General features: G+C 41.3%; 2 protein-coding genes across 5 annotated transcripts; one reads left to right on the plus strand and one right to left on the minus strand.

Moving 5' to 3' along the window:
• Positions 1-2,098: 2,098 nt before the first annotated feature.
• Positions 2,099-11,659, minus strand: LOC128210358 (amiloride-sensitive amine oxidase [copper-containing]-like). 4 transcript variants are annotated; one of them, XM_052914666.1, is made up of 4 exons: positions 10,433-10,656; positions 10,058-10,193; positions 5,340-5,741; positions 2,099-5,078 (listed from the first exon to the last, which is right to left on the minus strand). In XM_052914666.1, exons 3-4 carry the CDS (start codon positions 5,457-5,459, stop codon positions 2,679-2,681), a joined length of 2,520 nt encoding a protein of 839 aa, XP_052770626.1. In that variant the 5' UTR covers positions 5,460-5,741; positions 10,058-10,193; positions 10,433-10,656; the 3' UTR covers positions 2,099-2,678. The 4 variants fall into 4 exon arrangements, with proteins under 4 accessions (XP_052770626.1, XP_052770625.1, XP_052770627.1 ...); XM_052914665.1 differs by having other exon boundaries at positions 10,040-10,193; XM_052914667.1 differs by lacking the exons at positions 10,058-10,193; positions 10,433-10,656 and adding an exon at positions 11,429-11,659.
• A 1,521-nt stretch (positions 11,660-13,180) lies between these two features.
• LOC128210931 (uncharacterized) lies at positions 13,181-20,283 on the plus strand. The gene is made up of 2 exons (XM_052915276.1): positions 13,181-13,862; positions 17,515-20,283. The coding sequence occupies exons 1-2, from the start codon at positions 13,181-13,183 to the stop codon at positions 20,133-20,135; spliced, it is 3,303 nt and encodes a 1,100-aa protein (XP_052771236.1). The 3' UTR covers positions 20,136-20,283.
• Positions 20,284-20,889: the final 606 nt, after the last annotated feature.

Below are 20,889 nucleotides of genomic sequence, written 5' to 3' on the forward strand. Positions count from 1 at the left end.
AAACCCCTACCCCGTGGATCATGTGTTCAGTGGCCGTTCCAAGGTGATAACATGCTGAAGACTAAACCCCTACCCCGTGGATCATGTGTTCAGTGGCCGTTCCTAGGCGATAACATGCTGAAGACTAAACCCCTACCTCGTGGATCATGTGTTCAGTGGCCGTTCCAAGGTGATAACATGCTGAAGACTAAATCCCTACCCCTTGGATCATGTGTTTAGTGGCCGTTCCAAGGCGATAACATGCTGAAGACTAAACCCCTACCCCGTGGATCATGTGTTCAGTGGCCGTTCCTAGGCGATAACATGCTGAAGACTAAACCCCTACCTCGTGGATCATGTGTTCAGTGGCCGTTCCAAGGTGATAACATGCTGAAGACTAAATCCCTACCCCTTGGATCATGTGTTCAGTGGCCGTTCCAAGGTGATAATATGCTGAAGACTAAACCCCTACCCCGTGGATCATGTGTTCAGTGGCCGTTCCTAGGCGATAACATGCTGAAGACTAAACCCCTACCTCGTGGATCATGTGTTCAGTGGCCGTTCCAAGGTGATAACATGCTGAAGACTAAATCCCTACCCCTTGGATCATGTGTTCAGTGGCCGTTCCAAGGCGATAATATACTGAAGACTAAACCCCTACTTCGTGGATCGTATGCTCAGTGGCCGTCCCAAGGCGATAACATACGGAAGACTAAACCCCTACCTCGGGGATCGTATGTTAAGTGGCCGTCCCAAGGCGATAATATGCTGAAGACCAAATTCCTCGCACGTGGAACATAAATTCAGTGGCCATTCCGAGGCGATAGCACGTTGAAGACCAAATTCCTACCCCGTGTATAATAAATTCAATGGCCGTTCCAAGGCAATAACATACGGAAGACTCAAATGCGACACTGTTTTATCTGCTCAAGTTTAAACGTGTCCAGTTAGGCACCTGTTGCTTTTCCTGGAGGCTTGTGCACGATAAAAAAGGCACACTTTTAGTTGTTCTAAACTAATGTCCGTTAACTTGTTTTTGCAATTAAAATTCTGCAATTAAGCCATTGTCAAACTGCGCTACCAAAGCGTTCACATACTTTTCAATATTTTTATACAGATCCGGGACTAATAAGAACAGCATACGCTATTCAGCATTAAATGAGCACAAAGTAGTTTTTGCAAAATACATTAAGCAGGGATTTTGGTTGTTGGCACTTTGGTGACAATCGAGATAGGCACGTGAACACTAGCGTATACTTGGTACCATGTTCTTGTGAAGTGTCATGTGGGTTGTTTTTCATGTTGATTATGTGTGTTGGCATGCATACCTAATGCCGACTCAGTATCTCCGAACCTATTTTAACCAAGGTATATCAAAGTGTTTATCCTTTTTTTAAAGCTGCACTCTCACAGATTGAACGTTTTGACAACTTTTTTATTTTTTGTCTTGGAACGAGCCAGATTTTGCGAAAATCCATCAAAGCCAGTTATAAAAGACTGCTGACAAAAAGCAGATCGCAGAATTTAACATTTAAGTTCAATAATTGATGTTTTAAGCATATTTCTTAAACCGTCAGTAACGGTTTAAGCCATAAAACATTAATTTTCGAACGGAAACAATTACATCTACGATCTGTTTTTTTTTGTCAGCAATCTTATATCATTGGTTTGCAGATATTTACGCAAAATGTTGCTCTTTCCATGACAAAAAATATAAAAGTTGTAACAATGGTAAATATGTGAGTGTGCAGCTTTAAGTGAACGATTCTGACGAATGCATAAAAACTAAATAAAATATTTTATTTCTTGAAAACAATTTTCACGTAAGTATTCGTTCGTCAAAGCTTTTCAAAGCAAATGCAGGTATGTGCCCATAAATTATGTTTTACTTCTCTCAAGTTTCAAGAGAGTAAAACAATTTTGAAGATCGTCAAATTGTATATACATTATATCCTAACATATTGTCCGCCATCCCTGACTGATACTGCCGGCTATGGTAAAGACATAAATAGGTTCAGAAGGGTACGTCTTTCTATCTAGTACAGCTTAATCTAACTTTACACGAGTGAAAAAAGGAAGTCACGCGTGATTTAATACATTTTTTATATAAATATTCAATAAAACATAATGCAAATATTGTTGGTTTTTACGGAAAAGTTCAGTGAGCCATTTAATGACATACAATGTACAATGTTTATAATTGAAATATGTGTAGCGGGATCATATGACAATAACGTAGAATAAAAAATGTTCAATGAAATATTCTAATGACTATATGTGTGATTATGTATTGCTTAATCATAGAACTTTCATAACAACAATACATGGAATAAATATGTAGGCCTGTTAATAACATTATAGAACACAAGAGCGATAATGCTATACGTACCACAGATAGTAAGATTGATCATTATCAAACCTTTGATGAATGAAAATGGTTAATAAGAGCTAGATCGAAAATAAACTATTTGGAAACACAAAAGCATAGGACATTAAACACCGGTTAAAACACACAATCAAATATACATGTATAAGCAGTTGGTAATATTGCGTTCTTGTTCCATCCTGAATAGCAAGCATATCACATGTATTAGACAGTCAAAGAAAGTCTGAAGTATATAATACCTCGTGAAAGCATAATCCTAATTAAGGGACGTAAGTGATGTTCCCATAACACAAACAGTACATATTTGCCTCCCTTAATCGTCCGCACGATACCCGTAGAATGTCTGCGGACCCAGCGATTGAGGAGCGCAACTGACGTCATCTGACGTACCGAACATGTTTACTTTTATATCCTCGCCATCAGGAATGATTTGAACTGTATTAGGAGACGACACACTCGGGTCCTCTGTGAAGAAATTGTACGGGACGAGCCGAAGTGATCTACTTTGCGATGACGTTGACGTTGACGGTACGTCTTCTGTTGACGGCACGTGGTAAATTCCAACTGCTGCCCAGATAACAAGATCCTCGTTCACGATTGTGTCATTATCATTAACAAACCTTTCAAAATCCACCACAGGGTCCCAGGGATCATTTTGAGCGTAGATTGAACTCGAATGGTCCTCTGTATCGTCATATTTAGTGACAATTACCGGATACTTTACCCAATTAGCTGCGTTAGTGATGTTGACGTCATCTAGGAGAAATGGCGTCACGCCTTCATTTATGATTCTATATGAACGATGAGTCCCGTATTGATTTGTCGGGTTCTCGTCAAATAGTAAATAATAATTTGGATAAGGAAAATCACCCACAACAAGGTCCATTTCTCGTAAAAGACTGTGTTTCTTTAGCCGGAATTGTGTTTTATTGAGTCCGGGGTACCATGGGTGTCTCTGCGTCTCTTTTTTAATTTCTAATATAGCGAACCTATTTTCTACTCTCCGTATATCTAAATCAGTTTTAAAATGAAATAAAGTCTGTAGAACGTTTCCCGCGACACCAAAATATAATGGATTTCCGTATGGACTTTCAAACGGTACGTCATATGTAGCTTGAACGTAACCCGTTAGAGAAACACGTAATTGTATTTCCCCATTCAAATGAAATATGTAATCAAATATGTAATCACTACTCTGAATAGTCGCTATATGCCTGACAACTAAATGATAATCGACCAGACCACCGTAACGTCGATAGCCGTTACGTAAATCATCCTCGTAATGACGGCGTAACGGAATACCGGGGTCCTGCTCAAATACACACACAGACTTTCTATAAAGCATAGGTTCATCAGAGTTCACAAAATGATGAAGGTCCAGAAATGAAGCGGTGTCCGGACAATCCACGCCACGGACGAGTTCGAACGAGGACGCGCCAATCATCCACGAGGCCAGGTACAGGTTGCTGATCATCTGCGCTGGGCCGTAACCGGATGAGAAGACTACTGCGTCCTGTAAGCTGATTTCATACGCCAACCTCTCCCCTTGAAATCGGACATCGAATATCTGTAGCCCAGTTGATGGCCTCATCCGAACGTCGAGGTCCCAGTGCATGTATTGCACATGCTGGTTGGTGATTGTAAATCGGTTCCCATCGGGTTCCATCAAGCGTGGTGGACGCAGTGGATGTGGCATTTCCGACGTCCCGCGTCGATGATAGGAGGAATAAAGATCCTCGGGGCGTCCGACAGGTCTCAAGAGAGAAACTTTTTTAATTTGGCCAGTATTGTAACGTTCAATAAAATCTGAGACGGTATAAATGAGATGACCATTGTACATGATACGTTCAATCATCCAGTCGGAAATGTCTGTAGATTTGTGGTCAATCTGTATCTCCAGTCCAAGGGGATGTAGGAAGTACCCGTCGACGTCCCTATAGGCCCGGAACCACGTGATTCGATCGCCGCTCTCTAGGCCACTGGGCGCAGTGTCCCTAAATAGCATACAGTTTATACCTTTTGTGCAATTATGATAACACAACCCATAACTGTCCATAAGTATATGATATATTTCTTTGGTAAATTGTGAAATTATCGGGTAAACGAACCGATAATCGACCTGGTCCATGGGTCGGCTGGTGTACGGTACCGGGTATCGGGCGTAAAGAGGGTTTCTCGCCAGACGGTGACTCTTGGGAACCGGAAGTGGGGATACAAGGTACTCCTCAACCCGAGGCGATTCTAAATTTCCTCTGATTACAACCACTTTTGCGACCCGTTTTAACCTTACACTTCCCCGATCTAAATGTTCAAGCACCGACGTCTTCAATGGAATGTGTAAATCTATCAAATAAATGTAACTTTGATTCGGAAAAGCTTTGGTGATGGGAACTAAGCCGATTTTCGACGTTTCAAACATGTAGTCTCTAACAGATTTGTACTCATTGGGAGACAGGTCCTCAAACACACCTCGGTTCGAGTCATCGGTGTCCCGGAAGATCCGAGTGTGTCCGAATATACAGTAGTGCACGGCTCCAAGGTGGAAGGCCATGATGACCACGACACACACCAGCACCATGGACACGAGGCCGCTCGATATGGCCACACACGTGGGACTGCACTTCGGGCATTTTTGACACAGGGGTTCAGATGCTTCATGACCGGAACTGCCTTCACAGTCCGCCTCAGTGTCAGACGTCGGCGCTAGTGGATCCTGAAAAAGACAAAGAATACAAATGTAAATTGCAATAACAACATCTGAGTCTGTACATGAGCACCAGAGTTATAGGAAAATAACAACATGATATTATCCGTTTGTCCATTTTGTGCTACTTATTTGTCACATTAATTAATATATATATGGAGCCAAATGCTGTCATTCTAAACAGAACTGATCTAGAGTCTTTATACATGTTTATTTATAATCTCGAAGTATTTTTTTATAAGAATAATAACATATACGCGCTGCACTTACACTGCTATCATCCTCTTCGGTCGGCGCATCGCCATTGGCATCCGGTTCCGATTCCTCTTCTATGACGTCAAAAGTGGCACCTTCTGGGTCCTTCCTAGGCAGGGGAGTTAATTCAATCATTTAAACGGTTGTCGACCCTAATTTGAACTTTGTGGCTAAGATTCTTCACTCTAACAACGCTGAAAGATCTGACCATTTCCAGGAATTCTGTTTTTCCATGTAATTTAAGATATTCATCCATAGGATTTTCTAAGCATACGTTCCTTTGCATGTACATCAATTTTCACAGTGATTTAATATGTGTCTGTTGTTTGTGTTTGCCAACTTGACATGGTGTTTATTGCTCTAACATTCCGTTCTTGGCATCATTCCCTTGTTTTGACATAACACTGTCTCCTTGGCCTGGAAATGAAACAGGTGGAATGTGATTTAAAATCTACAAACAAAAAACATAGTATGTGCTTTTCTTTTTACAACTCCACCCACTGCTTTTAGTGGTCAACATTTTATTTTGTCCAATGTGAAAGCAGTATTTCTATAGTTTTTACATTTATTTCAGTAAATCAGCAGTCAGCCATTATTGATTATAATCAGGTGAAGCGGTAGATATAAACAGTTACTGTCCCAGTTGATGGATAAAATACATAATATCATGAAGATGCTTTTTAGTATGTACTTACACAAAAAATGCTTATGCGACTGTGTCGTACCAAACCATTTATCTATATACAGTTTGTAAATACATACTTACAAGCTTTAACAATTACTTAAAACGTTCGCACATGACATGTCATAGGTAACAGTGGCGTAGCTACATTTAGGCCTTGTAGGCCAGGGCCTTCAACTTTTTTGAAAAATGACAAAATTTAAATATGCCAAAGATGCAATAAAAACTTATAGCTGATCAAACAATTTGAACAACTCAAAAGTTTGTTTTATTTTAACTAAAGTTTGGTGTTTATTGAAACTACGTACAGGGTGTATTGCTTGATTTTATTGTAATCATTGCAAATATAATTAAGTGTGTGTACTGCACATATAAAAGTCCCCAAACTCACAAAGAACCATCAGGCCTTCATGTTTTTAGGCCTAGCTACCGTGTGGCTACGCTCCTGGACCGTAATAGCATCATCGTATATTTTCAAATTAATTTTAATCATTCTTCTATGTGATTACTCACTATTATTGTAAAATAGATCATAAAATTCGAACTAAAATTTTTATACCATGAACCAATGAGATGTGAAACAGATTGATGTATAACGTAAGAAAACTACAGGTAGAATAAAATCGTTCAAAAGATGTATTAATTACACGCTTCTTAGAATCCATGAACATCATAAAGAACATTGAACTCATTGTGTATATCACCATATGAAACATTTCAGATATCATTAAGTCATTCATGATAAACACCGGGTAGCATCAAGAACATTCATCTGAGAAGTTGTGTATGTAAGTTTGTATATTTTTGTGATGTTATGTTTCACCTGGGGATGGGGTGATTGAAATATTCCTGATTAAATGAAGCACTTCGTGAGATTTCCCAGCTATAACATGAACCTTGCATTAATACATCATCAAAGATTCTTCATTGGCTTCATCATGTACAGTAGAGAAATGGAATGAGTGGTAAATGTAACGCTGAAATGAACTTGGTTGAAGTGTTAGCAGTACTGAAAGCAGTTAGATTAAGAAGTAGATGTAGTATAAGTCTTGGTACAAGAAGTAGCAGCAAAAACAGCAATAGTAGTAGGAGCAGCAGAACAGTAATATAAGAATAGTAGTACTACTCCTACTAGTATTTATAGTTGTAGTAGCAGCAGCATAAGAGTAGCAGTAGCATACGAGTAGCAGTAGCATAAGAGTTGCAGTAGAGTAGCAGTAGCAGCAGCGTAGCAGTAGCATTAGAGTAGCAGTAGTATAAGATTAGCAGTAGCATAAGAGTCGCAATAGAGTAGCAGCAGCAGCAGCGTAGCAGTATCATTAGAGTAGCAGGAGCATTAGAGTACAAGTAGCATAAGAGTAGCAATAGCATACGAGTAGCAGTAGCATAAGAGTTGCAGTAGCATAAGAATAGCAGACAGCAGTAGAATAAGAGTAGTAGTAGCATAAGAGTAGTAGTAGAATAGCAGTAGCAACAGCAGCGTAGCAGTAGCATTAGAGTAGCAGTAGCATAAGAGTCGCAGTAGCATAAGAGTAGCAGCAGCAGCGTAGCAGTAGCATTAGAGTGGCAGTAGCATTAGAGTAGCAGGAGCATTAGAGTAGCAGTAGCATAAGAGTCGCAGGAGCATTAGAGTAGCAGGAGCATTAGAGTAGCAGTAGCATTAGAGTAGCAGTAGCATAAGAGTCGCAGTAGCATAAGAGTAGTAGTAGAATAGCAGTAGCAACAGCAGCGTAGCAGTAGCATTAGAGTAGCAGTAGCATAAGAGTCGCAGTTGCATAAGAGTAGCATTAGAGTAGCAGTAGCAGCAGCAGCGTAGTAGTAGCATTAGAGTGGCAGTAGCATTAGAGTAGCAGGAGCATTAGAGTAGAAGTAGCATAAGAGTAGCAGTAGCATAAGAGTAGCATTAGAGTAGCAGTAGCAGCAGCAGCGTAGCAGTATCATTAGAGTAGCAGGAGCATTAGAGTACAAGTAGCATAAGAGTAGCAATAGCATAAGAATAGCAGCCAGCAGTAGAATAGGAGTAGCAGTAGCATAAGAGTAATAGTAGAATAGCAGTAGCAACAGCAGCGTAGCAGTAGCATTAGAGTAGCAGTAGCATTAGAGTCGCAGTAGCATAAGAGTAGCATTAGAGTAGCAACTGCAGCGTAGTAGTAGCATTAGAGTGGCAGTAGCATTAAAGTAGCAGGAGCATTAGAGTAGAAGTAGCATAAGAGTAGCAGTAGCATAAGAGTAGCAGCAGCAGCTGCTGCAGAAGCAGTTGCAGTTGCATTACAGTAGGAAGTTGCAGTAGCAGTAGCAGTAGTACTTAGTAAAAATGCATATATATGTATATAGTTATACGTGAAACCCGTCTTAACCAGATGATTCAACTGAGCTATGATCAATTCTACTACTCGGCCTTTTTAACAAATAACTCGATAATATGTTTATTTTATGTAATTTCTTGCACGATTGTAAGCTTTATCATTTCATGTTTAATACATTATGTATTAATCAATGCGTTCAAGTAAACAACTGTGAGCCTGATGCGTCATGATGTCAGATAACTCGTGATGTATGCGTCCTGTCTTGTGTTTTGTCTGGAACTGCGTGTTTTACTTTAAGATATTTGAATAAAAACTGCTTCAAGAAATTCGAATAAATAGCTTTTCAGCAGATATATAAGTAAAGTCCATATTTTATGGTGGCTGATTTCTGCCATTTCGTATATTTGCGGCGAAAAATGCGACAATACGAAATACGCCGTTTTGCGTGCGAAAATACTGACGGGGTGAAATATGCCGGATTATTATTTCGTATTTCCGCCTATCCATATGGTATATTTTCACCCCGCAAAATGGCGTATATTCGTGTTTTCGCCACGTCACTTGTCGTATTTTCGTATCGGTAAAAGTCTTAGTATTATATGTTGGCTGATTTCTACCATTTGGTATTTTCGCAGAGAAATGTCGAAATGGCAGGAATCAGCGATCATAAAAATCAGTACTTTAACTAAAATGAAACTTCTGCATAGAAAATCTGTTTAAATACACAAATGACTTCACAAACTAACATTTTATTTTTTTAAAGCACACTCCACTGTCTGTCCAATAAAGGTCTATGAATCATAATGATGAATCATCCGGTTCCAATTGATTTCCACGCTTATCAAATTAGTTGTGCTTTTCAGTGCAGTTCTGTCTGTAAGTCCAAGGACAGATGTCGACATATTGCCACAATATCATCAACAAGAAATATAGTTGCATAGTACTGAAGATGGTGTCACTCTCGGAGACACTCTTTATACCCCTGTGGACCTAATTAAGAGGCCCTTTGTACGAATGCAAAGGTAATTGTATTTATAATTAATGGAGTAATTTACGAGCAAATACTTAGTAATACAAGATAAGTGTTTCAGTATTTGTCTCGAGCAACACCAGCTGTAGTTAATGCAGAATTACAATAAATTAACCATTACACTATTTGGAAAGAACTACCGTTATTTCATATAGGTATTAGTCTCTGTTTAGTCTCTGTTTAATGATACATAGTTGTGCAGATGCAATAATTAATGTAATAGTCAGATTATTACGACTGTTACACACATTCCTGGCTTGATTATAAAGTGGCTTGGTTTGAAGCCAGCTTGATCTGACTCAATGTTGTAACCGTACTCCCAAACAAATGCAAGCAACATGTTGAAAATGAAATTAAGACTTGGTACAGCTGTCATTAATCTTGCAATTTTGAGTTGAGAGAAGTTCGAGGGCAAATCGTCTTAAAACATAAAACATGATTTAAACATATTAAATGATTTTGTTTCTACCGATGCATTCTCATTCAAGTGTTGACATCATCTGCATCAAATGGCTAGACGTGTCTATTGAACTAATGCTGGTCTCAGTGGTCTGGATGATCGATCCCCGGGAAAATACAGTGATATCATTGAACGTCACATCGATTTTATACATGTACATCAGCGTTCAATATGTACAGACTTGATCCTAGAAATACCACAAATATTCAGCACCATAATAAACAGAGCAAGATTTACCTGCGTAATGTAACGTACAATGGCATTTTCTGAGACCTTTATTTCAATGTGTTTGGTTTTCTAAGAGCCATTTATGACAATCATCATCGATCATATGTGCGACTGGTTGCACGCTTCCCATTATAATCTCATTAGCTGTCTCGTTACAGACAGTCTGAAACAATTAATGAGCATCATCTCAGTGTCAGTTTATGTAAGCAGCGGAAGACATTCTGTCAATAATTCGTCTGCGCTATACGTATATTTTGACATAAAACTTTATTTTTAGAAAAATCGCTAAACCATTACTAGTATTCCATATGTTTCCTTGCCAAAAATAAATTATATCAAAAGAGTATTGTGAATGGTATACTTGCAGTTGGAAACACACATTTGTAAGAGATATGGACATACCTTAAATAATTAAATCCACAACATTCTTGAATAATTCCAGAAAGTTTCGCCTACATCATTGTTCACTCTCAGAGTTCAGCAGGAAAAAATATCCATATGATTCATAAAACCGTAACATGTTATGCATTCTCTGGTAAAGCTGTAAAGTTCCCGGTTTGTGGTTGAAGCTGTGTTTGTGGTAATGCTATCGAAGACGAGGATGCACGGAGAGTGACTGTACAAACATATCAAGAAACCGGTGCGGAGGGGTTATCCCAGAGTTTGATTTATTCAGTTAATCATTCTTGGTACATTTGGTTTTTAGTTCTAGATTACAACGATTATGTGTTTCATATTACATGTTTTCAGCGAACGCATGCAGTCGTTACATCAATTAGGTACCGGCGTAAATGACGGGACAATCTACAGATGACGATCTAAGGGAGGCTGAAAAAGGTTACAAGGGCTAACACTTTGTTCAAGAGGAGTCTACCTCAGGAACTCAATATACTGAACCAGTATTTTTGTAACACTCGTGACATAGAAAATGAATATCACTTTGTATTAATTTGTCCTTGTTGTATGGATATTAGAAGAAAGTATATTACGAAATATTTTTTACATTATACCAAGCATCTATAAATTTATAGAATTGTTAAAATCTGAAAATAAAAATACAATATTTAAACTGTCAGAGTATATATATTAAAGAATCTGTAAAACATAGAATTTCCCTAACTTATAATAATTAGTATAATATGCTCATCCTCACATTATGTACGTGCATTTATTTGCATTTGCTCATCGCAACTTTTTTATTTCTATTTGTATTCAACCTACATCGGTTCTGTATTATGTGACTTGTTGAATTCATATTTGTAAATGTGTTTGATATTATTTTACTACGTACTGTGATGGTAAACGTCTAATATAATTATGTTCTGTTCTGTTCTATATAAACCATCTTAAGTAATTTCCTGTATAAAGTCATTTTCTTAAGTTAAGTGTCTCACTTACCCTATGATATACTCGCTTCATGAGATCTAAAATACCTATTTTCCATTCATTTCATTCAAAATACACACTTTTATGAAAACAAACACTTATACTTTGTCTTTAATGTGACTTCATTGTTTAGGAACGTGACATAAGCCAATGAATGACTTAAGGTGTTTTATGAATACCGCCCCTTGTTACTAGTGGTCAGCTACAACTAAATCACCTCCATCTAACTGTGTTTGATTTTTGAGTTTCTTACTGTATACACGAGACAAGCTAGTACGTGCACGGGGAAAACAACTATTATATACTTATCACAGAGCTATAATTATCCGGTCTACAGTTTACATAGGAAAGAGCCAGTTCTAAACAACATCATAAACACCCCTCATGGATTTGCCTGATGCTGGACGCTGCATGCTCAGATGTTTATACAGATTATCATTCCCTATCTCGGCTTACATCTAGATGTATCTATCTATACATGACTTCCTCAACCTGGCAGCTAATCCCGACTACCCGGTGCTTCTAGACTACGATCATAACATGGAAATTGTGTGTATTTGTAATGACCTCGACTGTTTTTCAAAAAAGGAAAATCGAGTTGATGCCATACTCTTCATGTCGGCGGCGTCGGCGTCGGCGTGCACAACACATCGGTCATACCTTAAACTTTGTTCAAGATACTCACATGAAACTTTGTAATCGTTTGTTACCAGTGACAATACGACAATAACTCTGCCTTTAGTAATGTTCGAGCTATGGCCCTTGTTCGACCGAAAAGCAGCAGACGAGAGCGTAATCATCCGCGAGCGATGTTCAGTGTAATATAACACATGACTTACTTCAGAGCCATGATATCATTATAACCCTGACAATTCCCCGTATTTTGTTTGTATATATAAATATACTGGTGTTATCTTTATTATCTAACTACTGTTGATTAAATCAGTACAGAGTGCATGTACCTAATTGTTAGTATAATGAAAAAGTTATTAAATGTAGATAAAATAATTACTTTTCCGTATGTGTATATTTGTGAATAAACTTTGTTCTTATTATTATTAATGGCAATCACAGCGAATTTAAGGTAAGGAATATAAGTTAAACAAGGTCACCACTGTAAATGATTATATATTAGTTTTCGACTAAGTACTAGTAATTTTTGTGAATGATTGTTCCGCAAATTTGTGTGTTTGTCTTTTTGCTTCGAACGGGCAAAACCCCGACAAATTGCGGGTTAAAAATGCGAAATTATTATCCTGCGTATTTTCGCCCAACCACTTGGCGTATTTTTGTATTTTCGCCCTTCCAGTTCGCGTATGTTATATAGACTTCCTAGTCCGAAAGAGCGTGCGCAAAACGGTATTAAGACGAATCATACTGCTGCATTTTCTATCCCTATCGGAAGGCGAAACATGTAAAAATGCGCAAATTTAAAGTGGCGGGGCAAAAATGTGCAGTATTATTATAAGCATTTTTTCACCTTACCATCTAGCGCATTTTCGCATTTTCTCCCTTCCGCCGGGTGGCGGGTTCGCGCATTTTCGCCGCCAAAATGCAAAACACACACACACGCACACGCACACACACACACACACACACACAAAACGGCAGGAATCGGCCCCATAGAAGTAGTTTCTTTATCCACATAAAGAGAACCGTTTCTAAAGTGACGTATTTCTATTTTATTTCAGTGGTGCTTGGCTTAGTTCGGACACGAACAGTACAAGTCATTAAGATGTAAAACACAGTATATATGTAAGGAACATGGCATCTAAAGTACTTTATGAGCGCGAAAACGGCACGACTAATTTCCTACGTTGTGTGCAGCTTTTGATAGACGTTGGTAGACGAGTATACCGACGTCTTCTCGGACATTACGTTATTCAGGAAACCGGAAGCAAAGATTTGTCCGCCTTCCTTAGAACGCATAAGAGTACGTTAGAGTCGTTAAGTCGACGAAAGTTTCTTCACCAGTGTCAATTTGATCTTCTTTTCCCATCCAACAAAGCGGCCACTGATTGCAAAGGATGGGACCTCACTTTGTTGGGACTTGTGTTGAATAACTGTGCATCTTTGTCTCAGAATGAAGAGCAAGCTTTAAGCGTATTACGTCAATCGCGTAACAGCGCTATAGGCCATTGTACGTCGGCGTCATTAAGTGACGCCAAGTTCCAGTCTTTGTGGGGCAGCATTGTGAACGCACTGGAGACACTGGTTAAAGTCGTTAATGACCAACGTTTTACAGCAGACGTTGAACAAAAGACAAAGAATATTTTGAACTCGGTTCCTGAAAACGCTAGACTCGATCTTGAAGAAGCTCGAAAGAAGTTACAATTCACAATTGTCCAAGATCTGCATGTGGAGATAGACATTAATCTCACACACACCAAATCTAGCACTCATGTGGCTGCTGAAAATGCAAACAAAGTAACAGAGGAAACAATTAGTATGTATATGCTTAAACACCATAATTATGTTTCCACACAACTTTTGACCTCGTAGCCTCTATCCCTCATTCCGCATCTTTGCCTGTCAGTTTCGCACATAAAATACCTGTTGTAGAAGCTGAAATACAAACGTGATCCATTGTATGCAAAAGTTTGCCCTAAGTTGTTCAAGAGAAATATACCAAACGGAAAAGCGAGTGGAACCACGTAAATGTAAAGAGTAAAACTCTCGACATGTAGCCGAACTCATAGCAAGGAGGTAAATTCCCGTCAAGAGTCAAACTCCCGGCAAGGATGCGAACTCCCGGCGAGGAGTCAACTCCTGGCAGGGAGGTAAACTCTCGGCAAGGAGTCAACTCCCGGCACGGAAATAAACTCTCGGCAAGGAGTCAAACTCCCGATAAGGAGTCAAACTCCCGGTTAGGAGGTAAACTCTCGACAAGGAGTCAACTCCCGGCAAGGAGTCAAACTCCCGGCAAGGAGTCAAACTCCCGGCAAGGAGGTAAACTCCCGGCAAGGAGTCAACTCCTGGCAAGGAGGTAAACTCTCGGCAAGGAGTCAACTCCCGGCAAGGAGTCAAACTCCCGGCAGGGAGGTAAACTCTCGGCAAGGAGTCAACTCCTAGCAAGGAGGTAAACTCTCGGCAAGGAGTCAAACTCCCGGCAAGGAGTCAAACTCCCGGAAAGGAGGTAAACTCCCGGCAAGGAGTCAACTCCTGGCAAGGAGGTAAACTCTCGGCAAGGAGTCAACTCCCGGCAAGGAGTCAAACTCCCGGCAGGGAGGTAAACTCTCGGCAAGGAGTCAACTCCTGGCAAGGAGGTAAACTCTCGGCAAGGAGTCAACTCATGGCAAGGAGGTAAACTCTCGGCAAGGAGTCAAACTCCCGGCAAGGAGTCAAACTCCCGGCAAGGAGGTAAACTCTCGGCAAGGAGTCAACTCCCGGCAAGGAGTCAAACTCCCGGCAAGGAGCCAAACTCCCGGCAAGGAGGTAAACTCCCGGCAAGGAGTCAACTCCTGGCAAGGAGGTAAACTCTCGGCAAGGAGTCAACTCCCGGCAAGGAGTCAAACTCCCGGCAGGAAGGTAAACTCTCGGCAAGGAGTCAACTCCTGGCAAGGAGGTAAACTCTCGGCAAGGAGTCAAACTCTCGGCAAGGAGTCAAACTCCCGGAAAGGAGGTAAACTCCCGGCAAGGAGTCAACTCCTGGCAAGGAGGTAAACTCTCGGCAAGGAGTCAACTCCCGGCAAGGAGTCAAACTCCCGGCAGGGAGGTAAACTCTCGGCAAGGAGTCAACTCCTGGCAAGGAGGTAAACTCTCGGCAAGGAGTCAACTCATGGCAAGGAGGTAAACTCTCGGCAAGGAGTCAACTCCTGGCAAGGAGGTAAACTCTCGGCAAGGAGGTAAACTCTCGGCAAGGAGGTAAACGCTCGGCAAGGAGGTAAACTCTCGGCAAGGAGTCAACTCCCGGCACGGAGGTAAACTCTCGGCAAGGAGGTAAATCTCGGCAAGGAGTCAAACCCCCGACAAGGAGGTAAACTCTCGGCAAGGAGGTTAACTCTCGGCAAGGAGTCAAACTCCCGACAAGGAGGTAAACGAGTCAAACTCCCGGCAAGGAGGTAAACTCTCGGCAAGGAGTCAAACTCCCGGCAAGGAGGTAAACTCTCGGCAAGGAGCCGGAGGTAAACTCTCGGCAAGGAGTCAAACTCTCGGCAAGGCGGTAAACTCCCGGCAAGGAGTCAAACTCCCGGCAAGGAGGTAAACTCTCGGCAAGGAGTCAAACTCCCGGCACGGAGGTAAACTCTCGGCAAGGAGGTAAATCTCGGCAAGGAGTCAAACCCCCGACAAGGAGGTAAACTCTCGGCAAGGAGGTTAACTCTCGGCAAGGAGTCAAACTCCCGACAAGGAGGTAAACGAGTCAAACTCCCGGCAAGGAGGTAAACTCTCGGCAAGGAGTCAAACTCCCGGCAAGGAGGTAAACTCTCGGCAAGGAGCCGGAGGTAAACTCTCGGCAAGGAGTCAAACTCTCGGCAAGGCGGTAAACTCCCGGCAAGGAGTCAAACTCCCGACAAGGAGGTAAACTCTCGGCAAGGAGTCAAACTCCCGGCAAGGAGGTAAACTCTCGGCAAAGAGTCAAACTCCCGGCAGGGAGTTAAACTCCCGGCAAGAAGTCAAACTCCCGGCAAGGAGGTAAACTCCCGGCAAGAAGTCAAACTTCCAGCAAGGAGGTAAATTCTCGGCAAGGAGTCAAACTCCCTGCAAGGAGTCAAACTCCCGGCAAGGGGCTAAACTCCGGCAAAGAGGTAAACTCCCGGCAATGAGGTAAACTCCCGACAAGGAAGTAATCTCCCGGCATGGAGGTGAACTCCCGACAAAGAGGCGAACTCCCGACAATGAGGTAAACTCCCGGCAATAAGGTAAACTCCCGGCAATGAGGTAAACTCCAGGCAATGAGGTAACCTCTGGCAAGGAGGTAACCTCCCGGCAATGCGGTAAACTCCCGACAAGGAGGAAACTCCCGGCAAGGAAGCGAACTCCCGATAAAGAGGCGAACTCCCGACAATGAGGTAAACTCCCGGCAATGAGGTAAACTCATGGCAAGAGTCATACTCCCGACATGGAGTGAAACTCCCGACAAGGAGTCAAACTCCGAGCAAAGAGGCAAACTCCCAGTAAGGATGTAAACTCCCGGCAAGGAGGCAAACTTCCAGCAATGAGGTAAACTCCCGGCAAGGAGTCAAACTCCGAGCAAGGAGGAGAACTCCCGGTAAGGTGGTAAACTCCCGGCAAGGAGGCAATCTTCCGGCAATGAGGTAAACTCCTGGCAAGATTCAAACTCCCGACACGGAGTCAAACTCCCGACAAGGAGTCAAACTCCCGACAAGGAGTCAAACGGTAAAACTGGTCTGTTGCTTTTCCTGATTAGAGGTTTATACGAGTAAAATTTCAGCGAATGCGGTACCACATATGATTGGTTATGTGTTGTGTAAATGTAACAGTTCTTAACAAAATTCAAATTATGATCGTCTAGAACTTGTATACCTTGCTAAAGCTTGAAGTGGAATGCGACAATGAACCTTTTCAACTTCTTATCCGAAACTTGCTATATCCATACATGTAATGCAGCATATACCTTGTTAGGAACTGTTTGATATGTTCAGTATTCATAACACTTTGGAAGCTAAGAGTCTTCACAGTATGCCACTGACGTCAATATTGAGGGGTCCATCAAAATCACCGCGTTATTTCGAAACCTTTCATTTATATAATATGTAAATTCTGCGATAACCGTGATAAATGATATTTAACCAGAAAATATATGTCTTAAAGAAATCGAGATGGACATGTCATTTCTTGTTGATGGCATACATGACGTTGACTTCGTTGGTGTTTGATGAATGATGTCGTGGGTAAATCAACGTCCTGTTTCGCTTTCAAGCGGCGTGATTTCTGAAACTTTCAAACTCCTGTAACATTTAACTTTTGACTACATTTTACACATTGCAATCTTCATTACAAATAAATAGATACTAATTAATTTTAAAACATATATAATATAATTGCATGTTCTAAGACGACATACTTATGTAAAAGGTCTTAAAGTGTCTGCTCTGTTCTGAATTATTAAAGTGTCAATACTTTTCTTTCTATTTCAGCTTTACAAACGACCCAGGACTTTCTATTAAAGAGATATGAGCACATAACGGAAATGCACGTTTTGAGTTGCGTCCAGAGTAGCGTTAACGTGGGTGGGATTTACGTCGACTCAACAATCTGTAACGCAAAACAACGTTACGGCTTCTTCCCTAATGCCGAAAAGCACGCGGAGAGAGTGACGTCATACCAGCAGTTTTTTGACGGCGAGAATCCAAAAAACGTTTATTTGATTGGCTCCTCCGGCAGAGGAAAAACAACATTCTGTCTTCAGATGATCCACCGTTGGTGTAAAGGAACGCTTCTACGTCAAGAGGGTGCTCCTATGGATGAAAACGAGACATATCTCTGTGAAACGTTCGACGTCATATTGCTCGTGTATTTGGCCAACGCTCTCCGTGGCAATTCCGTCATAGACATGATTAAGGATCAGCTGTTCGTAGAAAATCAGAGGCATTACGATTTCGTCATGAAGCATCTTTCTCAGCACCCGAGGCGAGTGCTGCTTATTCTCGATGGCTATGACGAATGGCAAGGCTCGGACGATGGGAAACTCCCTAGCAGGGAACATCTGAACAATTGCGTGACGTTAATGACGTTACATCATTCAAAAGTGGGAAGTTTGCCTATCAAGCATTCGGATCAGTTGTATGAGCTCCAAGAACTGGACGAGAGAAGCGTACGAAAGCTTGTAGAGAAAATCGCCCGGTCCGTATGTGGCGATGACCAAGGACGCCGCGTCAATGCGTGTCTTCAAGCGCTGAAACAACGTCACCTGACGTTAGTGACAGAGATACCGCTTGTTCTGACGTACTTGGTCTGCTTTTGGTACGATACCGGAGGGTTTGGGGACTCCAGGACCGATATCTACTTCCAGTTGCTACAGTTCTTGCTCAACAAGAGTACGAAAATAAACCAAACACGCAGAAGTGACGACAGACATCAAACAAAGTTACCGAAGCTTATCGAAAAATACAACATTTGTCGCTATTTTGAAGAGTTCCTTCTATCTCTTGGACGATTTGCTTTCGATTGTTTGTTAAACGAACACAGCCCGACTACATTTACGCGACTGTCGCTCGAGAGCTTACTCGGGAAAGACAAGATTGATCTAGGTCTGTCCACTGGACTTCTTGCACTGTCTCCAATGCCAAGCGCGCAGTCGCCTGGGAGAGTGGACGTCCGGTTTTTCCACAACACAGTTCGAGACTATCTCGCTGCAGTCTATGTCGCGTCAGATCCAGATCATTCAAAACCAATCAAAAAACTGTTGGCGTATGTTGATACGTTTGAGAAAGTTCTTGATATGTCTGATGTCATGATATTTCTCTGTGGACTTATGCCACAAGATGGGGAACAGATATCAACCCATATCGCGGCGTTGTCTTCAACTTCACGGCCAATTCAGACCTACCGTAACAGCTTGGACGAGCGATATGTATTCGGCCGTCGGCAGCAATTGTCCACGTACAAATACGCCAAATTGATTCAAAAATTACAGTTGCGCTGCTACCGAGAGACTGAGCGAAACAGAAAATACTCATCATCAAAACCAGTTGTTGTCAAATCTGTTGGAGGAGTCCTATTTACAACGCCGGGGCGAAAGCTGAGATTTACACTAAATGACGTATTAGTTGTCGACCAAGTAAGTGACGTCATTCTTGATGTAATTTCATGTCAGAACGTTGATGACCTAAAATCCATCTACGTCGACGTGCCTGGGAAGGAAGACACTTCTCTTGTCCGGCTTGTCATTGCGAAGTGTACAGTTGTCGAAAGATTGCATCTGGACGAAGCCAGCTCTCACGTTATCCTTACAATGAACGCAGTACAGCTGAAACTTCTGACGTCTTTGACGTTAGTTTTGAAGGATATTCCAGCCCTTCCATCATCATTCTGTGCCTTGACGTCGCTGTGTTACCTGTCCCTGGAGGTATCCGGTAGTCACCAAATGGTAAAGGACCTTCAGGCGTTACTCCTTTCCAGGACACAACTGATTGAGCTGGAATTGGAAAAAGTCCGATGTATGGACCACCAAAAAGCGCTCGAGGAATGCGACTTCAGTCTAAACTTGACAAAGCAAACGCGATTACGTCGAATTTACCTCAACGACGTCAATAGCGAATGTACGACATTGCCGCTTAGTGTTAATGACGTCAATGTAAGTGGACTTGTGAGAAACGTGTCTTCAGTTTTCAGAAGTTTTGACAAGCCGACCGCGACGGTGACTGAGCTTGGTGTTGGTCACGCAGGTACCTTCCTCTGGACCCAGTTCGATTATAGAACTCTGTTCGAAACCCTACCCAACATGCACTACCTTTGCTATGTGTCTATTGTCGGAGTCAAATACTATGACCTAGCTCTGAGCTCACGTGCTAAAGACTTGAAGGAAGTATTTCTCCATGACGTCATGATGTATGAACATGGCTGGCTATCATTCCTAACAAGTCTGAGCAACGGTACATCTACGTCCGACGTCGAGATACTGAATTCAAACGTATACTCCAAACATGGCGGAAGCCAGCCTCTGACGTCAAACCGTGCAGTTGAGGAATTCATTAGGAGTCATTTTATCAACGTAGTCGTGACGCCGACGTCTTTCAAATTCCAGACGCGGGTGTAACAAATGAAAGGAATGGGGCATAACTTTTAATAAGGTTATCTTGTATAAGAACGGGTTCCTTCCCTTGCGTTAAAAACTTTTGTGACCATCGTTTTGTTTTCTCTTGGTAACTGAACATAAATCATTAACATAAAACATAATATTTCTGTGCAACAACAGTTACTTTGAAATCTGTTTGTTACTATGTATGTTTAACCAATATCGTTTTTTTGATATTGGTTTATGATTTATTTTTAAATGAATGTTCATTACTTGGTTAGCGACGGTGCCAAATAAAGCAATGCTTGGCTTTTTTTCGATTATATTAATCAGAAGTTAGTATATATACATTTAATATTCTGTTTTATAAGGGGTTTGACATCAAAAGTATTATTAAGCAGCCATAAAACAAAAACCTTGTACAAAATATTTATTTATAAATAAAAATGTTCCAGATCTTTCGTATAGTGTTACTTTTCGGTACATAGATTTCTAAATGCTAACTGAATAGTAGATATTAGTTTTCACCTCGGGGAGTAAAGAACGCCCCTATCACGTCATACAAGTTACTCATAGACGTAGACTTAATAGGATACTGGCTGTTATTTTTCGGTACGTAGCAGGTTCCAGAAAGGATTTGCTTTACTCGCGGACCCCCAGAAAGGAAATCCTTTGTCATGCTGCCCGCTAGGGGAAAATTGTTTCATCAGAATTGACAGCAATCCAGGTTGTCAATTATAGATTCAAGATGACTTCGTTACGAAAAACTTCAAAA

The sequence above is a fragment of the Mya arenaria genome, chromosome 12, assembly GCF_026914265.1.
Source record: "Mya arenaria isolate MELC-2E11 chromosome 12, ASM2691426v1".
NCBI classification, from domain to species: Eukaryota; Metazoa; Mollusca; class Bivalvia; order Myida; family Myidae; genus Mya; species Mya arenaria.